The sequence below is a fragment of the Dermacentor andersoni genome, chromosome 8 (assembly GCF_023375885.2).
Source record: "Dermacentor andersoni chromosome 8, qqDerAnde1_hic_scaffold, whole genome shotgun sequence".
In the NCBI taxonomy this organism is placed as follows: domain Eukaryota; kingdom Metazoa; phylum Arthropoda; class Arachnida; order Ixodida; family Ixodidae; genus Dermacentor; species Dermacentor andersoni.
The window spans coordinates 140,909,024-140,932,901 of NC_092821.1; the positions used below are offsets into that span (position 1 = coordinate 140,909,024).

The window sequence follows — 23,878 nt, forward strand, 5'->3', positions numbered from 1 at the left end:
CAGAATTATCTCAAAGCCCTTCCCCGTCAATGTCTCTCATAGACTCTTTGTTGGCTTGCATCACTAACCAACCAACCAACCAAACTAGACTTGCAGTCACTGATGAGGCACTGGTGCTGCACCCTTATCTAGGCCAAGACCAAGCTTTATCTTCACCCGGAAAATGTGTTTTTCAGGAAACTAGCAAGCTGCTTACAGGTAGATGGCAGCTTTTTCTTTCACAATTGTTCCTCTACCCTGCAAATTTCTGTTGGACTCATTACATTAGGTAGTAACTCTTCAGTGGAGCAAACGCTGCCTTTACTCCCACTGTAAAGTTATCTTCTTGCTTGTCCTTGCCACCTCTCTTTTTTCTTTTTGTGCCAGTTTAGCGCCTCTGCAGGTTCATAGAAGGTGCGACAGAACCGGACCACTTCAATACAGGGCAACTCATACTTTTGTTCGCTTCTGTACACTGCACGTCGTTGCAGGCATCGGAAGGTGCGCTGTCACCAACACAGCCGACCAAGGAAGAGACTGCCGCCCAGCCACAGTATCCGACGGCCCCGCAGCTGCGGAAGCCCACGAGCGTCAGCTGCCGGCTGGAGGGCAGCGGGGTCGGCTCGCTGGAGCCACGCAACATCTGCCAGCAGCTATGCGCCATCCTCAAGGCCAGGCTGCTGAGGGCTCATGAGGATGTACAGGTGGGCTGCGCAAATTCGCAGAGTTCATTCAGCCCTGTGTCTTTAGGTGCCAGATTATTCTTTCAGTTAAGAAATTTACTTATTTATTTGAATCTAGGCCGGCCCTGATTCTAACCCGGCCCCCAAATGGCCAAAACCAGAAAAAAATGAAAAACTTAACTCGAATGTAATCCGAACAAAGAATTAAGGACACCATTCACAAAACGAAAACGGTATTTATTTAATATGAACATACCGAGCTCGCACTACGTCATCATTGCTGCTTCCTCGTGCGCTTGCGGACACAAGCTTGCTTGCGTCCGTGCGCCCACTTATGCGCAGACCGTGCGGCATGGCTTGTATGCATCGAAACGCGGTGCGATCTCGGTGAATAGCTCCTCTCTGTTATCGCTTGCTTATCTTCCTTATCGCTATCATCTCCTTGTTGTGGCGCACACAAAAGTCGTTGTTTTTCTCACCGATGCTTAAGTCCCGCCCTGCTTGAACATTTTACGCTGCCTCTGCGACTACCACAACTTTTTGTTTGTGGAATCGCCTGTTCAGTGCCATTACGATGATGCCACGCCGCACGCCAATACTTAGCCACCATACCGACACGGCACAGATCAAAATGGCGATGTCGCTTGTGTACTTGGGTTGGCTAATGGTTCGGCTAGTAGTTGCTGCGATACTGACTTTTCTATACGGCGCTAACCATGCAACGTATTTATCATTTTCAATTACATACTGGCACATTTTTTGAGATCCTCAAATCTAAGCCGACCCTAGAATTTGGTATATGATTATTTGAAAAAAAAAAAAAACTATTAGCCTAGATTCTAATGCTAAATATGGTAGTTTTGCCACAGTTCTGGTAATTCGAGAATCACGAAAAGCATGCTGCTGCAGAACTATATTGCCTTTTTTTTTTTCCCAATTCTTCAGTGAGTTTTGTCAAGTTTACAGTATGTCAACACCGTGCAAGAACTCTCTGCGGGAATATATCAGATGCGAGAACGTCAACTATTTAATGTCCAGTGTACTTGGAAAGCACCTGTCCAGGGGGCAGGCAAGAGAGAGGGGTCTCCAACGGGTGCTGCTTTGACGCAGCTGCCATATCTTGAAAGCAATCTGCGATATGGACAAAGTGCGCCCAGTGCCGATAGTTCCATATGCACTGTGCTTTTGACATTCAGTTCGCGTTGAAGTGAGAGACAGCACGAAGGTCAATTTACTCACTGCTGTTTCCGCGCTTCCTCACTCCAACGTTTTGACAGCAACTTTCCGCAGTCGTCAGGCGAGATCTATTCATGCTTACGTATGCGTGCGTGACACCGTGCTTGTTAATTTAGTTAGCAAGCGAATGTTTACAGCTTTATGCGGCCAATAAAACTACTATCCTTACTTCGCCTAGCTGTCTACTAATTTGCTATCGCAATCGATGCTTCGCTCACTTATTGAGTGAAACTGTGACTTTTTTTGTTGGTTCGTTTTTTTACTTTGGACGATCATCATTCACTCTTTGCAACAACATTGTTGCACATCGGGACCGAAGTTTCAGAAGTGAGGTGTTTCGGGTGTTACAGACTTTGGATAAAACGGACATTTTTTGTCAGATTATCGGGGCCTGTTGTAACGAGAGTTGACTGTACAAAAGCTTCCAGCGCAGGTCCATTCATAAGTGTTCTGCAGGTTTGTGCTACAGGTCTCAATATTCTTTTCGTCATTGCTCTTGCTTTTAATGCACTATATTTGTTGGGCAAAAATTGTGCGCACAGCTCCCTGAAGGGCGAGTTGCATTCTCTTAGCTGTCATAAGTTAACATTTCGTTAACATTTAACATCAGTTAACAGTTAACATAACGAGTCAGAAGTATCACCATGGCAAAATGGCCCTCACTGGGAGCGTTGCATGAATGTGCCAAGAAATTACTAATTTCGGTTCTCCTTCTGCTAATAATGCAAATTAAAGTTCTTTGACGACAAACGATAAACGCATGACATCCTAATTTTACGTTTTTCTCTTCTTCTCGAAAGGGGATTTTTGTTTTCTTCCTTTCTTTCTTTCTTTGTTTTTGGGGGGGCACAAAGGTTATGATAATCCTTCTTCTAATTCTTCTCCTAGTTCAGCTTTTATCTCTGTGCCTCTACCAATGTACTATGGCATCAAAGCACAATCTCGCCAACAATTGCTGTTTTTTATAAACTGTTCTAAGTGTTCCTTCAGTGGGAAGGAGGTGGCTTGTTGACATTTCTACTTTTTTCCCTTCTCCTTTTATTGGGCATGTTACGTAGGTTCGATTTGGCATGACGCCAGCACAAGTTGAGATTGCAGCCAGCGACGCTGCCTCTGAGCCAGACGTGGATGTTGAGAAAGTGAACGAAGCTCTGGAAGCCGTAGCCAGTGTCGAAGCCGCAGCGAAGGAATCCGAGGAAAGCCTCTCTGGAGTTGTTAGTGAAGCCACTGGCGAGCAGGATAGCAAGGGTCAAGGTATGGCGCTGTCTTTTTTATATTCTTCTCACGCTTGATTAAAGAATGTTTGCTAGCGGCTCTTTGATGCTTAACTATTCTTTCTTCACGTAAAGTGTGGTTCAGTTTTAAAAAGAAGCACCCGTTTTGCGTTTGGCTAGCGATTACGGCTGAATTACATAAGGCATATACCTGGCCTTGTTGGTATGACATACTGCAATTGAAGTGCAGTAAATGTGTTTCCAGTGTTTTGCTTACAGTAAAATATGGCATGAAGGGATGGAGGCTATTTCTTAGTGCATAGATGTCAGCCTAACGCATCTTATCAGCCATCTCTCAATAAAGTGAGCATATTTCAATCACGTTGGCCTTAATCTACTGGCTAGGTGTTCCCTAGAAGGGGACCATAGTGTACATTGGCTTTTATGAAGTTGAGCATCGATGATTCTACATTAAAATTCAACGTAAGTGACAGTTGACAGAAAAGCTCATTTCGCAACTACACTAGACTTCCATTAATTCGACCCTGATGGGGCTGACGAAATTGATATATTTATCTGGTGGGCCGAATTAAACAAAATGCAGAAAGAATGCTAGAACACAACTCCGATTGATTGGCAGTATTTGCCCAATTTTAGGGCGCCCCGAATCAAAGGGGTCCACTTTTTATTTGTAAAAAGTAGAGAAGTAATGTAGAAATGACATTAAAGCACCAAAACAAAGCACAAATGTAACTTGGAACTAGGAAAGAACACCGCCAAGTAAGACAATCACGAGTGGGAGAATGACACAGGACAAGCGCCAAGTTGTGTCACATGAAAAAGGACCCTGTGTTTTCGTAACATGGTTTAGAACAACATTTATTTGGGCATACTTGAACTAGGAAAGCGTCATTCTCCCGCTCGTTATTGGCTTAGTTGGTGCTGTTCTTTCCTAGTTCAAGTATGCACCATCTAGCCCGAATTAATGTTGTTCTGTACAAATGTAGCACGCAGCTGTTCTTTATTTCAGCAAGAAAAATGGGTAAGGGTCTAATATGTGTTGCAGAATGGTGTTGTCTAAAGTTGCACATTGAGCTTGTTGATATACCATGGTGTAGGCAAGAGGCATAGCGCATCAGAAAAACAAAAACACAGACAACACACACGTTTGGCACTAGCGTGTGTGTCGTCTTCAATTGCTAATAGTTTTGCAACACTACTGCTAGTTTGGTGTCCTATCTTGCAGAAGCTGCTGCAGTTAGTGAGCTCAGAGTCTTCGTGAAACGCGAAAGTCTGCCGATTTTTCAACCATTAACTTGGTTTCTGCCACTTGTGCTCCAGGAGTGTTCTCGATGATGGACATAGTGCCAGACTGCCACAAGTACAAGCTGTCCATACTGCAGCCAAACGATCCCAAGCTCTTCTTCAAGGTTGTCAAGAAAGAGGTGAGCTTGCATCCAATTATGTTTTCACAGTTTTTTCTTTTTTTTTTATTGGTTTGAGGGTAAGATGCAATCACAGGGTGAATATGGCAGGCCACTTGAACTGGTTTGTTGTTCATGTCCTGGTTTGTTAGTTACAGCAAGCTTTCTGCTAATTTCTAGTGGTTTTTCACTCGGTTACAAATGAGATTGGAGCAACAATTATTGTAAAAACAAATATATCCTTTTTTTTTTCCTTTTATTAGAGGAAAAGTGCCTCTACGAGTTATATAGCATTCTTTGGCATAATTTTACTCGTCGTCTGGCCCCTATGAGACAAGGGGAGAAAAAAGTAAATGGAGAAAGCATTGTCATTTGTATGTAATGTTGCAATCATTAGTGTGTGCTAGAAACTCTAGTGCTGCATTCGAAAATAATGTCTTAGAACACACAGAAGCGAAGGGGAGGATGGTGGCGCTGCACCATATGGCTTCTGCGATGCACAGTAGATGCAACTGTCTACTTTCACTGAAAAGTTTGTTCCGTGACCGCTGCGCTGTTCATAGTGAACTTGAAGGCATCCTGGTCGAATTGTTTCGCAAGCATTGCGCACGAGTTCTCCCAATGACGACGGATTTGATTCATTGCAAAGACAGACGAATTCGCTTGTGTCGCTTCACCAACCAAAAAGGCTTCACCTTTTTCCCTTGGAGAATTGTACTGCATTCTCATTTTTAACGCAATGACCATGCTGTAATCACAACCCTGACTTGTCGCAGATCAAGCTTCTCACGTCCTCCCTACCTGATGGCATTCACGTAAAGGCCTTCGATGATCGTATGGTGAGTTCCTTTGTGTTTGATATGTCTGTTCTTGCAGCATCAGAGACTTCCCACTACTTGGAAGGGACAATGTTCTCCCTAGCAAAAATTCAAATACAACTAATTTGCCCATTTGGTTATTGACACTTGTATTGATGCATTAGTCTACAACTAGTAGTAGCATAGTAATAGTCTATTCTGTGTCATAGTAATAGTAATAGTCTATGCTGTGTTAGTCTAGTATGCGCATGAGTGCTGGTGCTGATAGGAGACTATGATTACAGTGTTGCCACAAGTGCCATGTATGTACAGTATGGTTAATTCTTAAAAGGAACATCTAATTAGTATTCTATCAGTTACAGACAGCTCAGACGTGCTGTCAAGGCCTTTAGATCATTTTATTTATGTTTGTATGTCTGTCTAATGCATCATGTCAGTCACTATTTCACAACGCAGTCAAATAAATGTTGCAGTTATAGTGTATTTATTACAATTCAGGTGTTCCCACTACACTGTACTATACATTGTGTGCAACCTTGTCAGAAGAGTCAGAAGAGTCAGAAGTGGTTTTACTTAGGTATAGAATGAATGCCAAAAATTTGTCTTTACAGAAGGAGATCCCATAGTCAGAGACTGAATTGGGACCTCCTAAGGCTGCATATGAGACACCTGCATATTCCTATAGCTTGATAGTTTCCACACCAAAACTAATACAAAACCCATTAGGCTAACATAATAATGCATTAATTAATGCAGATTTCTTCCTATGGGTGCACTTTCTTCCCTCTCTTGCTGCTGTGTTAGTTTGCCCTCTCTCCTGGCCATCTCTTGCTGCATGTTTCCTCAACGTGGATGCCAAAAACGCAGGACCTGTATTCGGTGCTGATCAAGGGTCCTCGCCGGACGCCCTACGAGGACGGCCTGTTCCTCTTCGACTTCCAGCTGCCGGCTGAGTATCCACAGTCGCCACCGCAGTGCCACTACGTGTCGTACTGCAGCGACCGGCTCAACCCGAACCTTTACGAGGGTGGCAAAGTCTGTGTCAGTCTTCTGGGCACGTGGAGTGGCAAGGCAAGGGCAAACTCCATGCATTTCTTTTCTCAACCATGAGGCATAGTCTATAAAAGAACATTAAAGTAGGCCATTCAGTATACCATGAAGGTGGAGTAAAAAAAAATAAGGTATCAGGCTGGCTGCGACGGTACCTTGAAATTTCTGCAACTGGCTCTATGTTAAAACAATGCCTCCATTCAGAGGCGCCCCTTACTTGACAAGTGTTGATCACTTTAAATCATTGTCTTCCTGGGAATCCTTTGTCCTGTTTGGATTGTCCTGTTCCAATTCAGAGGCTCAATCGGTATGTCGCAAAACTGCGGCATTCGGCTAGGAGAGGCTGAAGGAATCCTATTCTTTGTGTTGTTCCCCTTCCAGGGCTCGGAAATGTGGTCGGCAGAAACCTCAAGCCTTCTGCAGGTGCTTATCTCCATACAGGGTGAGTTGGTACCACTTGAAATTGCTTGGAGAAGTTGCCTAAGATCACTGCAATACTTGCCCACCCGTCTCACATGAAAATGCCGGCGCGCACTCAATTTGTCATTTCGGTACCAGCAAATCTTCTCTGGGGCCGTCACGCGTGGCATTCACAGTGCATGGCGCCATCAGAAGTGTAGCGCACGCTTTTAATAGGTGATAACCGAAATGCGCTGCCGTTCCTTGCTGCAGACTGGGATCGTATACGTTTCCCGGCTGCTAGGTCCCGTGTGAACAAGAAAAGGCGTGAGGTGCGCACAATCGCGAACAGTATACAGCCATCCGTCTCACGTGGAAACGACTGCGTGCACAGTTTCTTATTTTAGGACCAGCAAATCTCTGCCCGGTTCGTTGCACGCAGCTATCGCTGCCAAACCTATAGCGATAAGCATCTTCACCTATCTGTTCTACAGCACGTGGCACATAGTGCCATTGGTAGCGTATTGCACGCTTTTAGTAGGCGATAATTTAGCAGGCACAACCAGCTTGATGCGCTTTGGCGTCTCAAGCCACAACGATCCGTGCGACGCTTCGCATTACGTAGACGTCAACAATAGTTAAGTCTGTCACATTTTTTTTTTAGTTACTTCGAATTGTACGTTTTCCCGGTTAGTCGGTTTTTTCTCGTGTCTTTTTTTAAATTTTTTTTTTAAATGTATGAACGAGGTTCTACTGTATCTTACAAAAGTCAGCCGTTTATCTTAATGGTTTTGACATCATTTATGAGCCGTTGTTTTTTATATATGTGTGTGTGTCCTGTCATACTCAAGTCTATTTCGTTTACGTTTCCAGGTTTGATCCTGGTCTCGGAGCCCTACTACAACGAGGCTGGCTATGAGCAGCAGAGGGGGTGCCAGCAGGCGTCTGAGAACAGCCGCATGTACAATGAGATGGTCGTGCTCAAGCTTGTGCAGTCTATGGGGCGGATGATCCAAAACCCTCCCGAGGTCTTCAAGGAAGAAATCGAACAGCACTTCAGGGACATCGCAGATAGGTGCGCTTTAGTGTACGACTCCAGTTATGATGGTTTCTCATGGCTTCTGCCACCCATGTAAAGGCGCAGATGCAATAGGCGCATGCTCTTGTGCAAACGAGTTGCGGAGCACCATAGTCGGTACCACCCAAGAATTACAGACAAGCTCCGCCCACAAAAACGCAGCGCACCTGCTTTTCGCCTCTCAACGAGAACCGAGCCAGCTGGAGTCTGCTTGCAGCTTAATGCGGAGCCCGCCCATAAAGTTTGCCTTAGATGTTCAGCTTTCACCTTGAAACCAGTGATGCAAAGACCAATCTGCATGGAGAAAACGGTTGGTTCAAGCACGCGAAACCACTTGACGTCAGGTTCTAATCTGATTCGCTGACTCATCTATGCACATTTTGTTCGAATCGGAGAGTGTGTATATAACCTTTTAATTAGACTGTTCCTGACTATAGATTATCTGACCAATTGGCTTATATGTATAGCCACCTGTGCTGTTGCTATGGATGTGTCACTCTGTTGCTCTGTGCTCTACGCAATGAAACAAACACCACCTAAATATCCTCACTGCAACAAATGTGGCAACAAACCTGGCGCACAGGAAGGAGAGTTAAACAAGTCAACACAATCAGAAGCCGGGTGAAGAAAGGCGGTGGGGAGAAGAACTGACCTCCCCGCCATTATAGTTTTCTCGAAACAGCTACGCCATCCCCCATTTCGATTTTTTTTTTCATGCAACCCAGTTATAACAATTATCGGAATGGAATTTTCGTGCCACTTGAATATTGTTATAAATGGGTTCGACTATATATCTTTTGAACAAATATGGTATATAATGAAGATATTTTCATTCCAGATATAAGTTCATCATGAAATCGTTATCATTTTATACAATTTTCGTCTGGCTTTGTTGCTATAGCAGCAAACTTGGAGCACCTTGTAACTTGGAGATTGTCAGTTGAATTTTTCTCATCATCAAATGTAACACAAGCAAATGGAGTAATACTAGACAGTAAGATACGAAAATTGGCAGCATCTAAGATTGGTCACGTGGTCATTTACACTACAAAAACTAGGGAAGTAAGTGCTTGCATTGCATGCTGTTTTTCTGAATTCAGTTTCTCTCTCTCTCTCTCTCTCTCTCTCTCTCTCTCTCTCTCTCTCTCTCTCTCTTTTTTTTTTTTTTTGTATGTCGCTAGCTATGGCCTGCCCCCTTTTTTTGTTCCAGGTTTGTAAATCGGCTGGAGAGCTGGCTCAGGCTGTCTGATGCTTGGCATACGAGTTGTCCAGGTTCCCTGGCCACTCCTGAAACACTAAAAGCCTTTGCCGAACAAGGTTAGTAATGCATTAAACCGTCCCCGAAGAAGTCAAGTTTCTTTAGGATAAGCAGATAAAAGAATTCTACAGTAGAGATAGGTATTCGCCCGAAAGTGAATCTTCAAGCTCCACCATGTGTTTTTTTTTTTCTTGGCGAAGCGAAAGGGTGTCACATTGCAGTGACGTCCAGCAGACGATTCCAGGCGCGTACTATCACTCGGGCTCGAAGCCGTCTTGTTAGCCGTCTACGCGGACTGCCTCCGATGCTGACGAAAATTTGAACGCGCCCTTTAGCCTCGTGTGTCGCCTCAACTTTTGCCTGCATTTCCCGGCTGGGTCTCTCCCCCAGGTGACTATGGTGTGGCTGGCAGCAGTGCATTCCCAGACTTCCCGCTGCTGCCGGCTTCCCGGGGCTTCTGCCTGACCCTGCGCAAGGCGCTGACCACTTTCAAGGAGATCCTCAAGGCCCACGGCCTGGGCTGCCAAGCCGAGAGCAGCGGCAGCGGTCAGGGCCAGTAGCCGAGCCTAGCCCCTTTGCCTCTTCCTCTTTTTTTTTTTATTCTTCTTCTCTGAGGGGCTAGCTTGTGTAAATTGTGTGAGTGTCCAGTCCACGGCATTATGCATGCATCCTGCACTAAATTTCTGTAGCAGCTACTGCTAGATGCTATACTTCGGTATACTGTATTTTTTCGTAACCTGCCTCTGCATGCAACTTGTGCCATCGCTTATATACAAAGGGATAGAGATATGTATAATATATATATATAAGATATATATATATCAGGGTTCTGCCCACCACTCTGGTTCACCGGTCAAAATTTCCTATTTCCTTCTCCTTTTCTTTCGCTATCATCGAGTGTTTCTTTATCACATGGAGAATTGGTAGAAGGAAAAGTGATGTAAAAGTTGAGAAAATCTCAGTTCTCTAGTTCGCCCTCGACAAAAATGTAGTAAAAAAGCACAAATTTGAATCACTGGCACGTGTTTTGTGCGCATTTCGCATTTTCACAGCAGCGAGCTCTGCATTTTTTTGTCCCCTGCGAAGTTTGTCGATTGCGGCAACGTCACTGGGTCAGTTTTGCCATTCCGTCGAAAATGCAAAATGGGCGAATTTACAATTCAATATGGCGGAGTGGTCGTATCGCAAAAGAAAAGAGAGAGAAAGGCTTAGTTATGTGTGTACTCCTCCCCCCACTGCCGCCATCCATCGCAAGATGTCCAAATTCTTGAGGAGAACCGTGATGTATATATAACCTGTGCACATGATTACAAAATGGTGTTAAAATCTTTCTAGAAAGCAGCTCGGCACTATCCTCGGCACCTATTCTCGGCACTCAACAAAACTTCACTGCATAGTGATGTGCACTGCGGTGAAGTGGCATTTGATGGCAAACGCACATTTTGCCTCAATATGTGGCCTCTCAGCATTGTGCTTCGCACAGCTGTGAAGCAGTCAGATTGCAAAATTTTGTGAATAGCTTGCAATCAAGCCAGACCATAATTAAGAGTTCTTCGATTCTTTTGGTGCGCACTGAACTAACTCCCACCACAACCAGTCGTTGTGGTGTGAGCCTCTCCTCTTGTCCTTTGTGTTTTTGACTGGTTTTTTCGTTCAAATTTAACTCGAAAACATTTGAATATAGTAGTTGGTGTCTGTTTGCCTGTGCAGAGTAATTGCATGCAGCTTGTTGTAGACCGTGTCATCCTCCATTCATACCCTGTTCATCTAATTCGTTTTTTTTTTCTCTCTCATCTTTTTCAGAAATTGAGCACTGTTGAAAAGTTTTTTGCAAACAACTGCTGAACAACGTATGGACATGGCACTGCCGCCAAGCCGTGACGGACAGGACTTTCCTCTTCCACCTCTTTTTAAATCTTCCTAGCGCCTCTTTTTCTTTTTTTCATTAGGAAGGACTAGTTCTCACTCTCTCTCTCTCTACAAGCAAGCGAGCTACGATGTGCATTTTTCGCCCGTAGTAATTCTTCTTCCCTCCACGCAAGCACCACCTCTGCTCTTTTTTCACGCGGCATGTCTCAGTTGTGCCTCGCTGCATTTTTCTAGCACAAGCAGCCTTCTCTCGCTCTGGAACGTGCAACCGACTCCTGTTGTCGACGAGCTTTTCTAGTAGAAATAAACCCCATCCCCAATCCCTCCTCCTACGCTGTGCCGTCGCACGGCTACGCTTGTGCCCGCTAACCTTCTCGCTCGACAGCTTCTAAGCCAGGTGTGAAGCCTAATGCCTGGCTCGACTGCTTGCTCGCAAGTTGGAAGTGCAGCTAGTCTCCGTAGGCCATGCTAGAAATTTTTTTTTTTCCCCCATAGGCGACAAGTTAGCCCAGAGACACTCGCACCTTTGCCCCCACCCCCGCCTCCTCTGTCCTTCGTTACTTTATTTATCCCGTTTCTCAGAAAGATCTAACTGCCGAAGCACAGAACCGAGTGATCACTCGCAGTAACTCTTATTAAGGTGTTGCTCTCAAACACTTTCAGCTTATACGCCCGGCTCGGTGAAATACCTGCGGAGCCGCAACAGTCTCTTTCCTTCTTTTTCTCTGAGGTGTGCAGGGGGTAGGCATGCAAGTGTCTCGAGAAGCTGCTTTAACTGTCGGCTGATCACAAAACTGCTAGAGTGTGCTCGGCTGATCACAGGAACTGCTAGATTGTGCCAGCTCAAGAACGTGCCGCTGATTTGCGAAAACGACTTGGAGGGGGCGGCATGCCTTTTACGAGGCAGGGAGCGTCTCTGCACGTCGTCGTCGAGAGTGCTCCGCCAGCGACGACGAAGGAGAGTCGTGCATCGTCGTGTGTGGTGACGCCTGCGGTTGAAGAACGAACAGCCAATTGTGGAACTGTGGAAGCAAGTTTAAAAGCAAGAACTTTCTTGAGTTGAGAGTGGGGAGTCCCGGTGGAACGCAGTGTTTGGAGGGAGCAAACAAGTGGCGGCGGCAAGCAGCAGCGGTCACCTGTGCAATAGTGGCACTCGCCGGAGCTGCAAAAGGCTTGTCCGTTTGTGTTGCTTAAGTTATGAAACATAGAAATATTAAAATTCCTCAATTGATACGTGGACGTCTGTGGAATTCCTCGAGCCTCCGGCCTCTTTGCGTCAGCCATTTTATCGGCAAACGCGCAGTCAACCACAATTTTACGGAAAACAACATCTCAATAAAAGCTGCATATCCAAGCTAACTTCACAACGCAGCCTAGTATTTGCATTTACAGCTTCTGGCAGTATACGTGAACAACGTTGTGATGTTTGGTTTTACTGACTACTGTTACAGGTTGCTAGGAAATGCAAAGTTTTCTAAGTTCGAGTCCTATGCCACCTTTTGGCTACCAGGCACACAGTAATGTGAAAACTTTAATGTAAGAGGTGTTGTTCTTCGCGCTCTCCGGTTCATGTATTTTATGTCCGCAATAGTACATTGTGCATATGCACACGTCTGCGTGTGTGCATACGTGTGCGTGTGTATGCCTGTGACTTCAAGTGTTCATCACTTTGCGTGGAAATGCAAAGGGCTAAGCATATTCAAGAAAACATTCTGGCATAACGTGATGACGTCTAAGAACTGAGTCCGATCAGCTGACATCAAACCAATCTTTTTTTTTTTTTTTTTTTGAAAGAACAAATTGCAAAGACACTTAACTCGTCATGAAGCCACACATTCTAGTTGGGTTCAATAGAGACTGTACCTGGAAACAAAAATCCAGGTAGTATCATTGGTACTGCAACCGAACTGCAGCACCTGCTGTTGACGTTTGGTCAGCCAAGCAAGTTCAGTAAGCCGGTAAATGTTCAGCATGATCATATTCGTTTTTGTTTACTTGGTGATCCAAAATGTGAATGCTCGCAGAAAAAACACTAGCACACATTTGACTACGCACAATGCATTTTGCTTAGTAACTCGGGGGACCAATTGCAATGCATGCTCACTGACCTGGAGAGGCAAAGCAGAAGGGTGGGCCTAAAAATTAATTTGCAGAAAACTAAAGTAATGTTTTAACAGTCTCGGAAGAGAACAGCAGTTTACGATAGGTAGCGAGGCACTGGAAGTGGTCAGGGAATACATCTACTTGGGGCAGGTAGTTACCGCGGATCCGGATCATGAGACTGAAATAATCAGAAGAATAAGAATGCGCTGGGGTGCATTCGGCAGACATTCTCAGATCATGAACAGCAGGTTGCCATTATCCCTCAAGAGAAAAGCTTATAACAGCTGTGTCTTACCAGTATTCACGTACGGGGCAGAAACCTGGAGGCTTACAAAAAGTGTTCTATTTAAATTGAGGACAATGCAACGAGCTATGGAAAGAAGAATGACAGGTGTAACATTAAGGGATGAGAAAAGAGCAGATTGGGTGAGGGAACAAACGCGAGTTAATGACATCTTAGTTGAAATTAAGAAAAAGAAATGGGGGGCATGGGCAGGACATGTAGGACATGTAATGAGAGGGAAGATAACCGATGGTCATTAAGGGTCACGGACTGGATTCCAAGGGAAGGGAAGCGTAGCGGGGGGCGGCAGAAAGTTAGGTGGACGGATGAGATTAAGCAGTTTGCACGGACAACATGGCCACAATTACTGCATGACCGGGGTAGTTGGAGAAGTATGGGAGAGGCCTTTGCCCTGCAGTGGGCGTAACCAGGCTGATGAGGATGATGATCAATGCATTTTTGAAGCAGGAGATGAGGTGATTGAACAGAAAATTATTGGCACAGCATAAAAAAATGTACAATCGCACGGATTGGAGATTAGATGCTGCTGTATGGTAGTGTAATTCAAAGGGACAAAGTTCTTGCATGGATGTACGTGACCATATAAATTTCATGGGATCACCTAAAACGCAACTTAAAGTTCTACCAAGTTTTATAGTACAGGTAAAATCGTCGCTTTGCTTCGTTATATCGAAATTTCGTATTGAAATTCGACCTCTTATACAACTAAGGGCAGTCGCCAATCGATTCTTATTACATGGAAAGGGGCCGCAGAACTTAGATTTATTCGGCAATCAAAAAAATCAAATTTGAATGAGAAAACATTCATTTTGACAAATTTGGGACTCGGCGACGAATGATGTGGTTTCAGGCCACGTACGTCGACAATATCTTCTCGCCGATACGAATTAAGCAAAGCCAGCCACGCGTTGGCATGCACTGCGCTCCCGCGACTGATAGCGTCGCCCGCACTGGGACGACGCTAACGGCAAAAGTGCTGGCAGCGGGGAAGGAATGCTTCGTCTGCTTCTCGCTCCAACGGGTCACCGAAACTCAAGCTTACGCAGCCTCCGATACTAAACGCGTGGTAACACAGCTTACATGGTGCCACGCCATCTCGGCAAGCCCACTCGGCACATTACCTCCAAAGCAGGGTGCGCGGCTGCAGCCGAGATGCGCTCCAGCTTACCCCCCACTCCGCCCCCTCGCGCACGCTTGATTGCATTACTGCGAGCACGCTACCCTCCCCCTCTTTCCTTTTGCTTTCGCGGGAAGGCGGTACTCGTGAAGCCGCCATCTTTCTTCTCTCACCTTCGCATACCTTCCCTCGTATCTAAAACACGCAGTGTGCTGCGCGCGATAGGATCTTGTCGCACTTGTACTTTATGTAGAACATGATGCGGCTTCACTCCGATGGTTGCTCGTGTCGCGCAGCGTGCGACTTGAGAGGTGCGCTTGCAAGCAGCCGCTTGTGATTCTATCATTTGACCAATTGTGTCCGCGGAAGTTTCCACTGTCTCGGCATTCCTTTGTGGCAGCAGTGAAATTTCGTTATATTGAAATCGCATACAAACACGTTTCGTTATATTGAGGTTCTAAATACATGGTGTTCTATGGACAAGAGGTTATGAAAAGAAAAAATATACTTTGTTATATCGAGAATTTCGTTATGTTGAAGTTCATTATAGTACGTAGGTTTAACTGTACTTGCTTCCCGTGCCCAACTAGTATTCTTCTGCAGCTACAATACAGACTATTACAGTGATGAGGAATGCAATCTGTGTAGACCACTGAAGTGATGAATGCAGACAGACAAAATTACGGGCAATACAGCACACTTAATTTCATTGTCTTGTCCGTGTGTATCCTGCAACAGAGAAAAATGGTTCTGATGTACCCATTACACTGAACTACTGGCAGATTCGGCAGTCAGTGTCAACCATCGTTTCACACATGGTATGTCATCGACGAAGCAATGACTTCATGAAATCTTTAGCGCGCAGTCTGTGTCTTTCTGCGTCTGTGATCTCTACTCATCTCTCGGAGAATTTACTCTGCTTAGCGTTCGTTGAGGAGTGGGAGACACTTGGGATCCTCTTTGAACGAGCCCGAATCTTCCAGAACCGAATGCGGCGCACAGATCCAGGGGTCCTGTGTTGTCTGCTGCCACTTGAAGAGCAGCTGCTGGAGCTGCGACAGAACCGGGGCATAGGTTTCGTTCTTTGCAACATTGGACAGCTCGTTCGGGTCTCTGTCCAAATCGTACAGCTCCCACTCGTCCCTGTAGTAGTAACTGTCGAGCGTCTTACTCCAGCACAGTGGTTCCCCACGCTCCGTCCGGTTCAGCAAATCTTGGAACGTCGGCGACACGTAGAAGTCCTGGTCGATTGGGAACGGCATCTTGTAGTTGAGGTTGTGGACGAGCTTCAAGTTCGAGGAGCGTATCATCCTCATGGGGTAGTACATGGTGATCTCGTGAAGGCTGTGGCTTGCATAGACAAAATTTCTCGACTCTGCCGATGCTGATCTTTGCGGAGCGAGCAGCCGCAGCAGTGAAGAGCCCGTGAACGTGACCGGCTTTTTGAAGATGGTGTATTGCGGAACAGGAATGGAGAACCACTCTAGAACGGTGGGCACGATGTCCAGGAGGCTGACCAGTGCATCTGACTGCTGTAGCATGGTGGAAAAGAAAAGTAGTGCAGTGTGAAGAAGAGGTTTCACTGCTGTGGTTAATCACACAGACTTTGATTTAGGCATGTACATAACTTGAATACTCTGCTTAAGTTTGCCAGAAGTTAAAAAGAATGTGCTACATTCACCATCATGGCCATGAGTGGTTCCGGCTAACACTCCCAGAGTCAGGTTTTATACACACAAATGCCCAAGAGGGTGCACACGGGAACAGCCAGTGCCTCAGCTGGTGGCGAGTTGCTTTTTCGCCCACTTCTTTTTTTCTTTACATCAGCATTCCCACGGTTCTCTTCAACACGACAAATACATCCCATTTTGCTTTTCCTGGCTTCGTCATCTATTGGCTTCATATGGTTGTGACTAACAATAATTTGGCCTCTCGGTTCCCATTCTTTTTGTTCACTAAAGTTAAGGTAACTTAATTACTAAGTAACTTCCAATTTTGCGAGTTGGTAATTGATTACATTTTGGTGGTTATTCATATTCGCAAAGTAAGCTTCTTGTAAGTTGCTTGTCTAAGCTAGCACCCATCTCTTCTACCACAATGTTTCTATGATACATGAACAAGCTGTGCGATTGGAATTTTTTAAACTGATACTTTTCTTGAGGGCGAGTGCACCGTTTAGATATCGCTTGAGTGTGTCCTCTAGGAAAATGGTACTAGAATCTAACTTGAAACTAATTTGCGAGTAATTAGTTACTTTTTCCACACTTAGTATCCTACTCAAGTAATTTTAGATGTGTGTTCATTAGTACTCTAACTTTTCAGCCAGGTACCATGTCTTACTCTTTCAAAGTAACTTGTACTTGCCTGCTTTAACTGTTGTCTACATGTCAAATGAAAATTAATTGGCATTAAGCTTAATGCAGTGCTCTGTTGGTCCATTGATCCATGTAATGTCGCTCTTGAAGCCTCGGGGCAAAAACAATGAATGCACAGCTAAACAATGCTTATGTGAAAATTTGTTGGGCTGTATGAAAGGTTGCTAGGTCACATGAAGCAGTAGATTGCACTGAAGCTGCCTAGTGCCGTCATTGGCTCAGGGCTGCCAAGGCTGTACCTTTTTTCTTTCGACCACGTTTGCAAAAAAATTAAGACGTCTCTAGAGTGAAGATTGCAACACTTTATAATAGCCTTGACAATGACAGGTTCTAGAGCAGCGAAGTTTCACCCTTACCGTGCCAGCAGACCCTGCTTCTTCTGGGTTGCTCACTATCAGAGGTTCCTGGATGCCGGGCTCGTATAAGTTGGTCCGTCCATTGGGAAACGGAATTCCATTGTCAGAAGAGTAGATAATGAGAGTGTTGTCACTGAACCCAGCAGCCTCCAGCTCTGCCAACACAAGGCCAACTCCTGCATCCCACAAGATACCACACTGCCATTATTGCCCTCTCTAAAATTCATTAGGTCACTCCAGCGTAATAATGAGTAATGGACGAGTCAAAATGTGCACGTGCATCACATTCAGACCTCTCTTGCACGCACGTGCACATCTGCACATACGGTGAAAGCCAGGTACGGAACGAAACAAGTGATGAACAACCTTGTGCATTTGCCAGGAGGTCAAGCTAATTGAGCATAGGATGGTCACATGACTATCTAATTTAGCAATATTTTGCAAAACTACCAAAAGTGAGAACACTTCAAAGGAACTAATAAAGCTTAGTCACATAATTCTGGGATTAACACGTCACAAATGCTGGGAAATGCATCAAATAGGAAGTGGAAAGCAAACAAAATTGATACTACTCCGACATGTGCCGCTAATTCGTGAATAGGACTTGTATAAACTACAGTTAAACCTCTATATAACGAACTTCAGTTTAACGAAATTTTCGATATAACGTGTAACTCTTAACCTTTTGTCCATTGAACACGTCTTTACAACCTCAATATAACGAAGTATGTTTGTATGCGATTTCAATATAACGAAATTTCCCTGCCGCCTCAAAGGAATGCCGAGACAATAAATGGAAACTTCCGCAGACGCAGATAGTCAAATGACTGACTTACAAGCGGCTGCTTGCAAACGGCACCTCTCAAATCGCGCGCCGCGCGACAAGAGCGACCGCCCAAGTGGAGCCGCATCATGCTCCGTTGCGAAGTCCACGTGCGATAAGATCCTATCGGGCCACGCGCACTGTGTGCTTTAGGTGCGAGTGAAAATGTGCGAGAGTGAGGGAATGAAGATAGTGGTTTCACAAAAGCCGCCTTTCTGCGCGAGCAAAGGGAAAGAAGGGGAGGGGAGAGAGCTCGCGTTAACGCGATCAAGCGGGCGCAAGGGGGCGGAGGGGGTTAGGTGGCGCGCATGGCTTTAAGCGAGACTGAGCGCATACGCAGCCGCGCATCTAGAGGTAATCTGCCGCGTGTGCGAAGAGTGGGCGTGCCGAGACGGCGTGGCACCGTGTAACCTGTCTGTACCGCGCGTTTAGCATTGGAGGTTGCGTAATCTCGAGTTTCGTTGACTCGGAGCGAGAGGCAGACGAAGCATTAATTCGCACACCGCTGCCGGCACTTTTTCCCGATAGCGGCTCCCAGTGCAGGCGATGCTATGAGCCGCAGGGGCAGAGCATATGTGAAAGCGTGGCTGGCTTCGCTTAACTCGTACCGCCGGTAAGATATCGTCGACGTACGTGACGTGAAACCGTATCATTCGTCGCCGACTCCCAAATTTATCGAAACGAATTGTTTTCGCATTCAAATTTGCTTTTCTCGATTGCCCGATGATTTGGAGAATTCTACGGCCCCTTCCCGCGTAAGAAAAATCGATCGGCGACTGTACTCGTTGCACAAAAAGGTCAAATTTCGATATAACGAAGCAAATCGCCGATTTTACCGAATTCGTTATATCGAGGTTCAGCTGTAGTAATATCTCGTGTAGCCTGTAAACTAATGTATTATATTGGTCCTTTTTAGATATTGTTTAGCAAATTTCAATGCCTAGCTGCTTTTGGTGCAGAGTTAGGTTCTTCTACATTGCTTTTTTTGGGGGGGGAGGGAGGGGGACATGTATTTTTCAAAACTGGTTTTATCACCAGAATTTGTTCCAAACGGACATGTCTTGCTTACTATAATATGTAAATTGCAATGGGTGCAGTAGAGAAATCAGTTAACTTAATTAATGGAATTTCATAAATTAAATCAGTTACATATTTTGATTTCTCGTACAAGTAATGTTCACCTCTTCAAGTAATCCAGCTCGAGTACTGGAATTGTGCTATCTTCTACGGGTGATTAAGACTTCTCTACAGCAAAGAAAAAAATTGTGCAGGTCCAGTGCACATCTTCGAATCTATGTGAAGCAAAGCTTCCTGAGGCCACTAATCGAATGCTATAAATTTGCCCATTTCATTCCAATGCCTTTAGCATAACGGAAGCTGGCACACACGAATCTGCTCTCGTGCACCCATGGTGTGCAATGTGACATGTGCAACAATCAACTCAAATAGCTGGTTAGCATTGGCATGATAGAAGTATACATGCGATTGTGGCCTAATGGTTAGAGCATGCTATGTTGCTGTGCTGGGGGACCGATGCTCGACACCACATACCATCGGATACAAAATTCAAATTCTTGCTATCTTTTTTTACGTGTGATCTATTTGAGAAGACAGCAGCAGCACCTAGCAGCCACGGTCAGGAAAGTCCGGGAGAGTTTGCAAAGAAAGGTTTGCCTTAAAAAACCCGGTACAAATCCATCGAAACGCTGCAGAAAAATCCTTGCCCTGGTCCAGCCGCCCGACGGTTGTGTACTGAGCTGCTATGTCCTCTCGTGCTGCGGGAGTGTCTGGAACAAACGAAGGCACAACGACTTGACTGGGATCGTAACGCTGGGGAGTCCAGTCTGGTATGCATCCCATGCCCGGAGAGCCGTCGCCAAACTTTTCACAGAATGCGCCGTACTGCGGGTGGGTGTGGCCGCAACGATGAGGGTCATGGAAAGCCACGTAGAGGAAAAATGGCCTGAAAAGATGGATTTCCTCACAGTTTCTGGTAATCAGTATCTTGAATTAGGATAGCTCGTGACACATAACAAAACCACTTGACAGTGTTAAAGACGGGAACGAAAACAAATACAAGAACACTATACGTGAGCAGGATACACAAAAAGATGTGTGTACCTTTGAATAAAAATCAGTTGGTAGTTGGAACGTTTGTATTTGTCTCGACTCGTCTTTGACACCATCTTTCACTAGCAGTCATGTTTGGAATAGAGTTATCATCTAAGAAGATGCGTTGAAAGCGATGCAATATAAGTTAAAAATAAAAATGCGATTGTTACTTAACAGGCGTACTTGAACAGTGAAATTTTGTAATCAAACTGAATATGAATGCTAGAGGCAAACGTCCTCAAATTATTTAATATGTTATCATTTCTTAACAAAGCTAAATACATAAATGTTTGCATGGTGTCCGTCTGGTGAAAACAGGCGCTCACTTGCATTATTTCAGACATGCACATAACGCCATTTTCAATTTGATGCTGAGTCAACTGAGGAGCTTGTAGATGAGAAACAACTGCTTTCCATTACCTGGTCTCACCGTACATTAGGTTCGGTGGAAAGTACGTTCAGAACACGCAACCGAACGGCCCAGTTATTCTCGTTGAAGGCGAGAGGTGTGAAAACACAACAGCGCAAGCTGTTTTTAAAGAGTTCCAAACACGGTGAGAGTGGCCAAGTAATAAAGTGCTTCACCTAAATCGAGACAAACAAATTCATATATAGGCTGCTTAGAAGTGAGGCGTTCATGTCGAATGACTGTAAATTGCAGAGCGGAAGTTATATTCCCTGTGTATTCGCTCAGGGAACTGGTGCATCTGTACAATGACCACAGCTCTCCTGCAGGGGAAAAAAAAAAAGATACATTCAGAGTACTCGTCACTTGTCTCAATCTGTGTCTCCCTCGAAACTTCGATAAGTAGGATGGTTATTAATGGAAACAAATATTCGGCAATATTGAACAGTGAATTCTCAAATCCACAGGCAGACTATTCATTTCTTATTCAAGATTTCGAATAGTATTTGCATGTCCCTATATTTGGGCCTGGCCATGTTCATTACAATTTTTTTTACCTTGTGTCATTGGTAGAGAGGAACTTCCGCACAAGGTGTTTTATGTTCGTGATGTTCCGTCCAACTTGTAGAATGGAGTTGTTTTCCTCGGTGTGTGCAAAGTCGAAAGGGTACACCTCTTCGGGTCCAACATGCTTTTTACCAATAATGCCTGGAAGAAATGAAGTGACAAAGGAGAAGGTGCTTTGCTGTACAGCAAAGTGCAGTATGGCATGGCCTTCGAGGTAAGTTTCCATTAATCACACTCGAAGGCAAATGTGGACACTTGAGAGCCGCACAGATGAAGGTAAATAAGCATTCCTCTTCTTTTTTTTTTTAACATTACCAGGCAACTAACAGCGGAAAATGTTACATTCAAATCGAATGGATCAGGGAGGTAGCGGGCGTCAGCCTGCTGCTGGTGATTGGAGGGGACCACTTAGTGTGCCAGTCGTGTCACATTACATTGAATGATGCGGACCACAAAATGCGATTTTGCTATGGAATTCACACAAGAATGGAGCAGCAGTAAGCGCAAAGTCTTTTAAAGAATATATATATGTATTTCTTTCTGGGGGGGGGGGGGGGGGGGGGTCATCCTTCGTCCATTTTTTGTGGTTGGTCAGTGGTCATACTCAGCTAGAAAAATGTTTCTTCATTCACTTTCTCTTGCTCTCACTCACTATTGTTCGTTCTGGCTATTTGCTCACATTCACAATCATTGTCAATGGTTTCTGCACAAATTCTTTAAAATAATTTTTGGGAAAAAAATTCAGGTTTCTGTATGGAAGTTTCGGGATCTTTCCGAATGTCAAAAGGTTCTGTCCGGGCATCGTGGCTTGCTGCTGTCACTAACTTTGCTAGAACACCCGCTTATTAATCTTACCAGTTCGAATGCCATGTTGAGACAAAAGCAAGGGCAGCGACTTGACCTCTGGGAATGACTGGAAGGCATGCACGCCTTGGTGAAGGCCGTACATGCCATTCTGGTGTGTTGGAAGACCAGTAAGCAGGCATGACCGGCTTGGTGAGCAACTGCTCACAGCGGTGAAGGCCTTTCGGAACACAACTCCCTGTTGAGCGAGCTTGATGAGATTTGGCGTCTTGCAAACGGTGTTGTTGTAGACGCCAGTCTCAAAACCTCCATCATCAGCTACATGCAAGGAATAAGTGGAAATTATTTGGCAAACCAGTACAGCATAATTTGCAAGTATATTTTGGCACCTTTTATGTAGCATACAGTGGATCAGTACTACAGATATGTGAAGACCGGTGCACGTCTCTACAACCAGATAATCAGTGCTTTTTTAAAAAAATAATGGTATGCAGGAAACCCACACAAGAGAAGGAACTCCCCTCCTTCCCCACACGCATTAACGTTCAAAAGAAGATAGAGCAGACCATGCCAACTTGCTGAAGAACTTATGAAATGTGCACCTTAATTGTGTACCTTAATTATTTATCCTTGTGTTTCAAACATTTGTGGTCCGATCTGTGCATGCAGACAGCAGTTCAAGCTTAGATATATCTATCTATTCACGTCTGGTTGTTCGGTAACATAGATAATAGCAGTGAGCGAAATGACCATGAGGCTCGCTTGCTTTCAGGCTGCATCCGGCCCTCTCGCCTACAGCTATTAACTGCGAGTCCTCATCTCCTTTCACCACCGCAGCTTGCGAAACGCGCGCTCATTATAGTGACGCAAGTATGGAAAAACAAACGGTTCGCTTTCTGAAGCGTTAGAAGATGCGCATGCGCCCAGATTATTACGTCAGCTGGAGTTAGAGCACGTGACGTGATTGCACCATGCATGCATACACGGAGCAACGCCTCCTTATACGCATGGAAGCATAACGATCATTTTATTTTATGCTGGTGTCGCACGGCCACTTTCGGTCGATCGTGATCAAGAAATTCGATCTCGATCTATCGCGCTCGATCGGGATCGAAAGTGCACCGTGTGACGTATTATTGGTTAGCTCAAAGCATTGGATAAGACGTCTGCTGCGGTCAATTGCCAGCTGAATGATTAAAATAAAAATAACGCACGTGCTCAAACAAGGAGCTGGCGGATCGGGACAAGTACATATTTTCTTCACGTCCGTATCTAATCCATAATATTAACGCGCGTGTTTCTTACACAATAATACTAATAAGTGCGCGCTGCATCTACAGGAACACCTATTAGTTTTATATTCCATCTAAATGTACTTACGGTATAATTATATGGTATATGAAGCTGAATAATTGAACTTAATATTCGCGCAAGGTGGAAAGCGAGAAAGCCCTCATTATTAACGTAAAATAATTGTCTTACAACAGTCAACTTATCGCGGAGCGTTGTACTCCGAGCGTACTCACCTAGTATAACGAGTACGTTTCTCTGTCCGCTGACCTGCAGTATCAGCAGAGCAGTTAGCACCAAACAGACTCCAATAAATCGACAGATCATTTCGCTTCACTTCGGAAAGCGCGACAACGCTGACACATGTCGAAAGTCAAACTTTTATCAGAAAGTGCCAAACAAACTGATAAACTTGCCGCCACTCTTATCGGTTTCAGTTCCTGTTTGAAGGTCTGATCAGCCGAGCGAGTTTACTAGCAATGACAAATGCTGAAAGCACTGAGCGCACAAGAATACAACGTATTATTGTAAGAAGATATAAAAAATGAAGAAACAAAGCTTCCAGAAAGAAATCTGCGTGTTTTATAGCGCCACCTATAACGGGTATAAGGAA

The 23,878-nt window shown here is 44.9% G+C and overlaps 2 protein-coding genes across 3 annotated transcripts in view; one reads left to right on the plus strand and one right to left on the minus strand.

Annotated features, from left to right (window-relative positions):
* LOC126525843 ((E3-independent) E2 ubiquitin-conjugating enzyme UBE2O-like) overlaps positions 1–12,247 on the plus strand; it is a 34,045-nt gene extending 21,798 nt beyond the window's left edge. For both annotated transcript variants that reach the window (XM_050173798.3, XM_050173799.3), the window contains exons 16-25: positions 471–683; positions 2,957–3,152; positions 4,454–4,557; positions 5,313–5,375; positions 6,222–6,425; positions 6,786–6,846; positions 7,677–7,878; positions 9,092–9,198; positions 9,530–9,775; positions 10,943–12,247. In XM_050173798.3, coding sequence (XP_050029755.3) covers positions 471–683; positions 2,957–3,152; positions 4,454–4,557; positions 5,313–5,375; positions 6,222–6,425; positions 6,786–6,846; positions 7,677–7,878; positions 9,092–9,198; positions 9,530–9,699 — 1,320 coding nt within the window. In that variant the 3' untranslated portion in view covers positions 9,700–9,775; positions 10,943–12,247. The remainder of the gene's footprint in view (positions 1–470; positions 684–2,956; positions 3,153–4,453; positions 4,558–5,312; positions 5,376–6,221; positions 6,426–6,785; positions 6,847–7,676; positions 7,879–9,091; positions 9,199–9,529; positions 9,776–10,942) is intronic.
* Positions 12,248–15,214: 2,967 nt separating this feature from the next.
* Positions 15,215–23,694, minus strand: Sgsh (N-sulfoglucosamine sulfohydrolase). Its single transcript, XM_050173818.3, has 6 exons — positions 23,502–23,694; positions 22,027–22,293; positions 21,162–21,312; positions 19,811–20,049; positions 17,264–17,439; positions 15,215–16,064 (listed from the first exon to the last, which is right to left on the minus strand). The coding sequence occupies exons 1-6, from the start codon at positions 23,590–23,592 to the stop codon at positions 15,453–15,455; spliced, it is 1,536 nt and encodes a 511-aa protein (XP_050029775.2). The 5' UTR covers positions 23,593–23,694; the 3' UTR covers positions 15,215–15,452.
* Between the last annotated feature and the right edge of the window lie 184 nt (positions 23,695–23,878).

Coding starts and splice junctions, on each gene's coding strand:
- Sgsh (XM_050173818.3), bottom strand. CDS start 23,592: ATGATCTGTCGATTTATTGGAGTCTGTTTGGTGCTAACTGCTCTGCTG. Junction 22,294..23,501: donor AAACGTACTCGTTATACTAG/GTGAGTACGCTC, acceptor CCTTGCATGTAG/CTGATGATGGAGGTTTTGAG. Junction 20,050..21,161: donor CTCTCTACCAATGACACAAG/GTAAAAAAAATT, acceptor CCATCTTTTCAG/GCCATTTTTCCTCTACGTGG.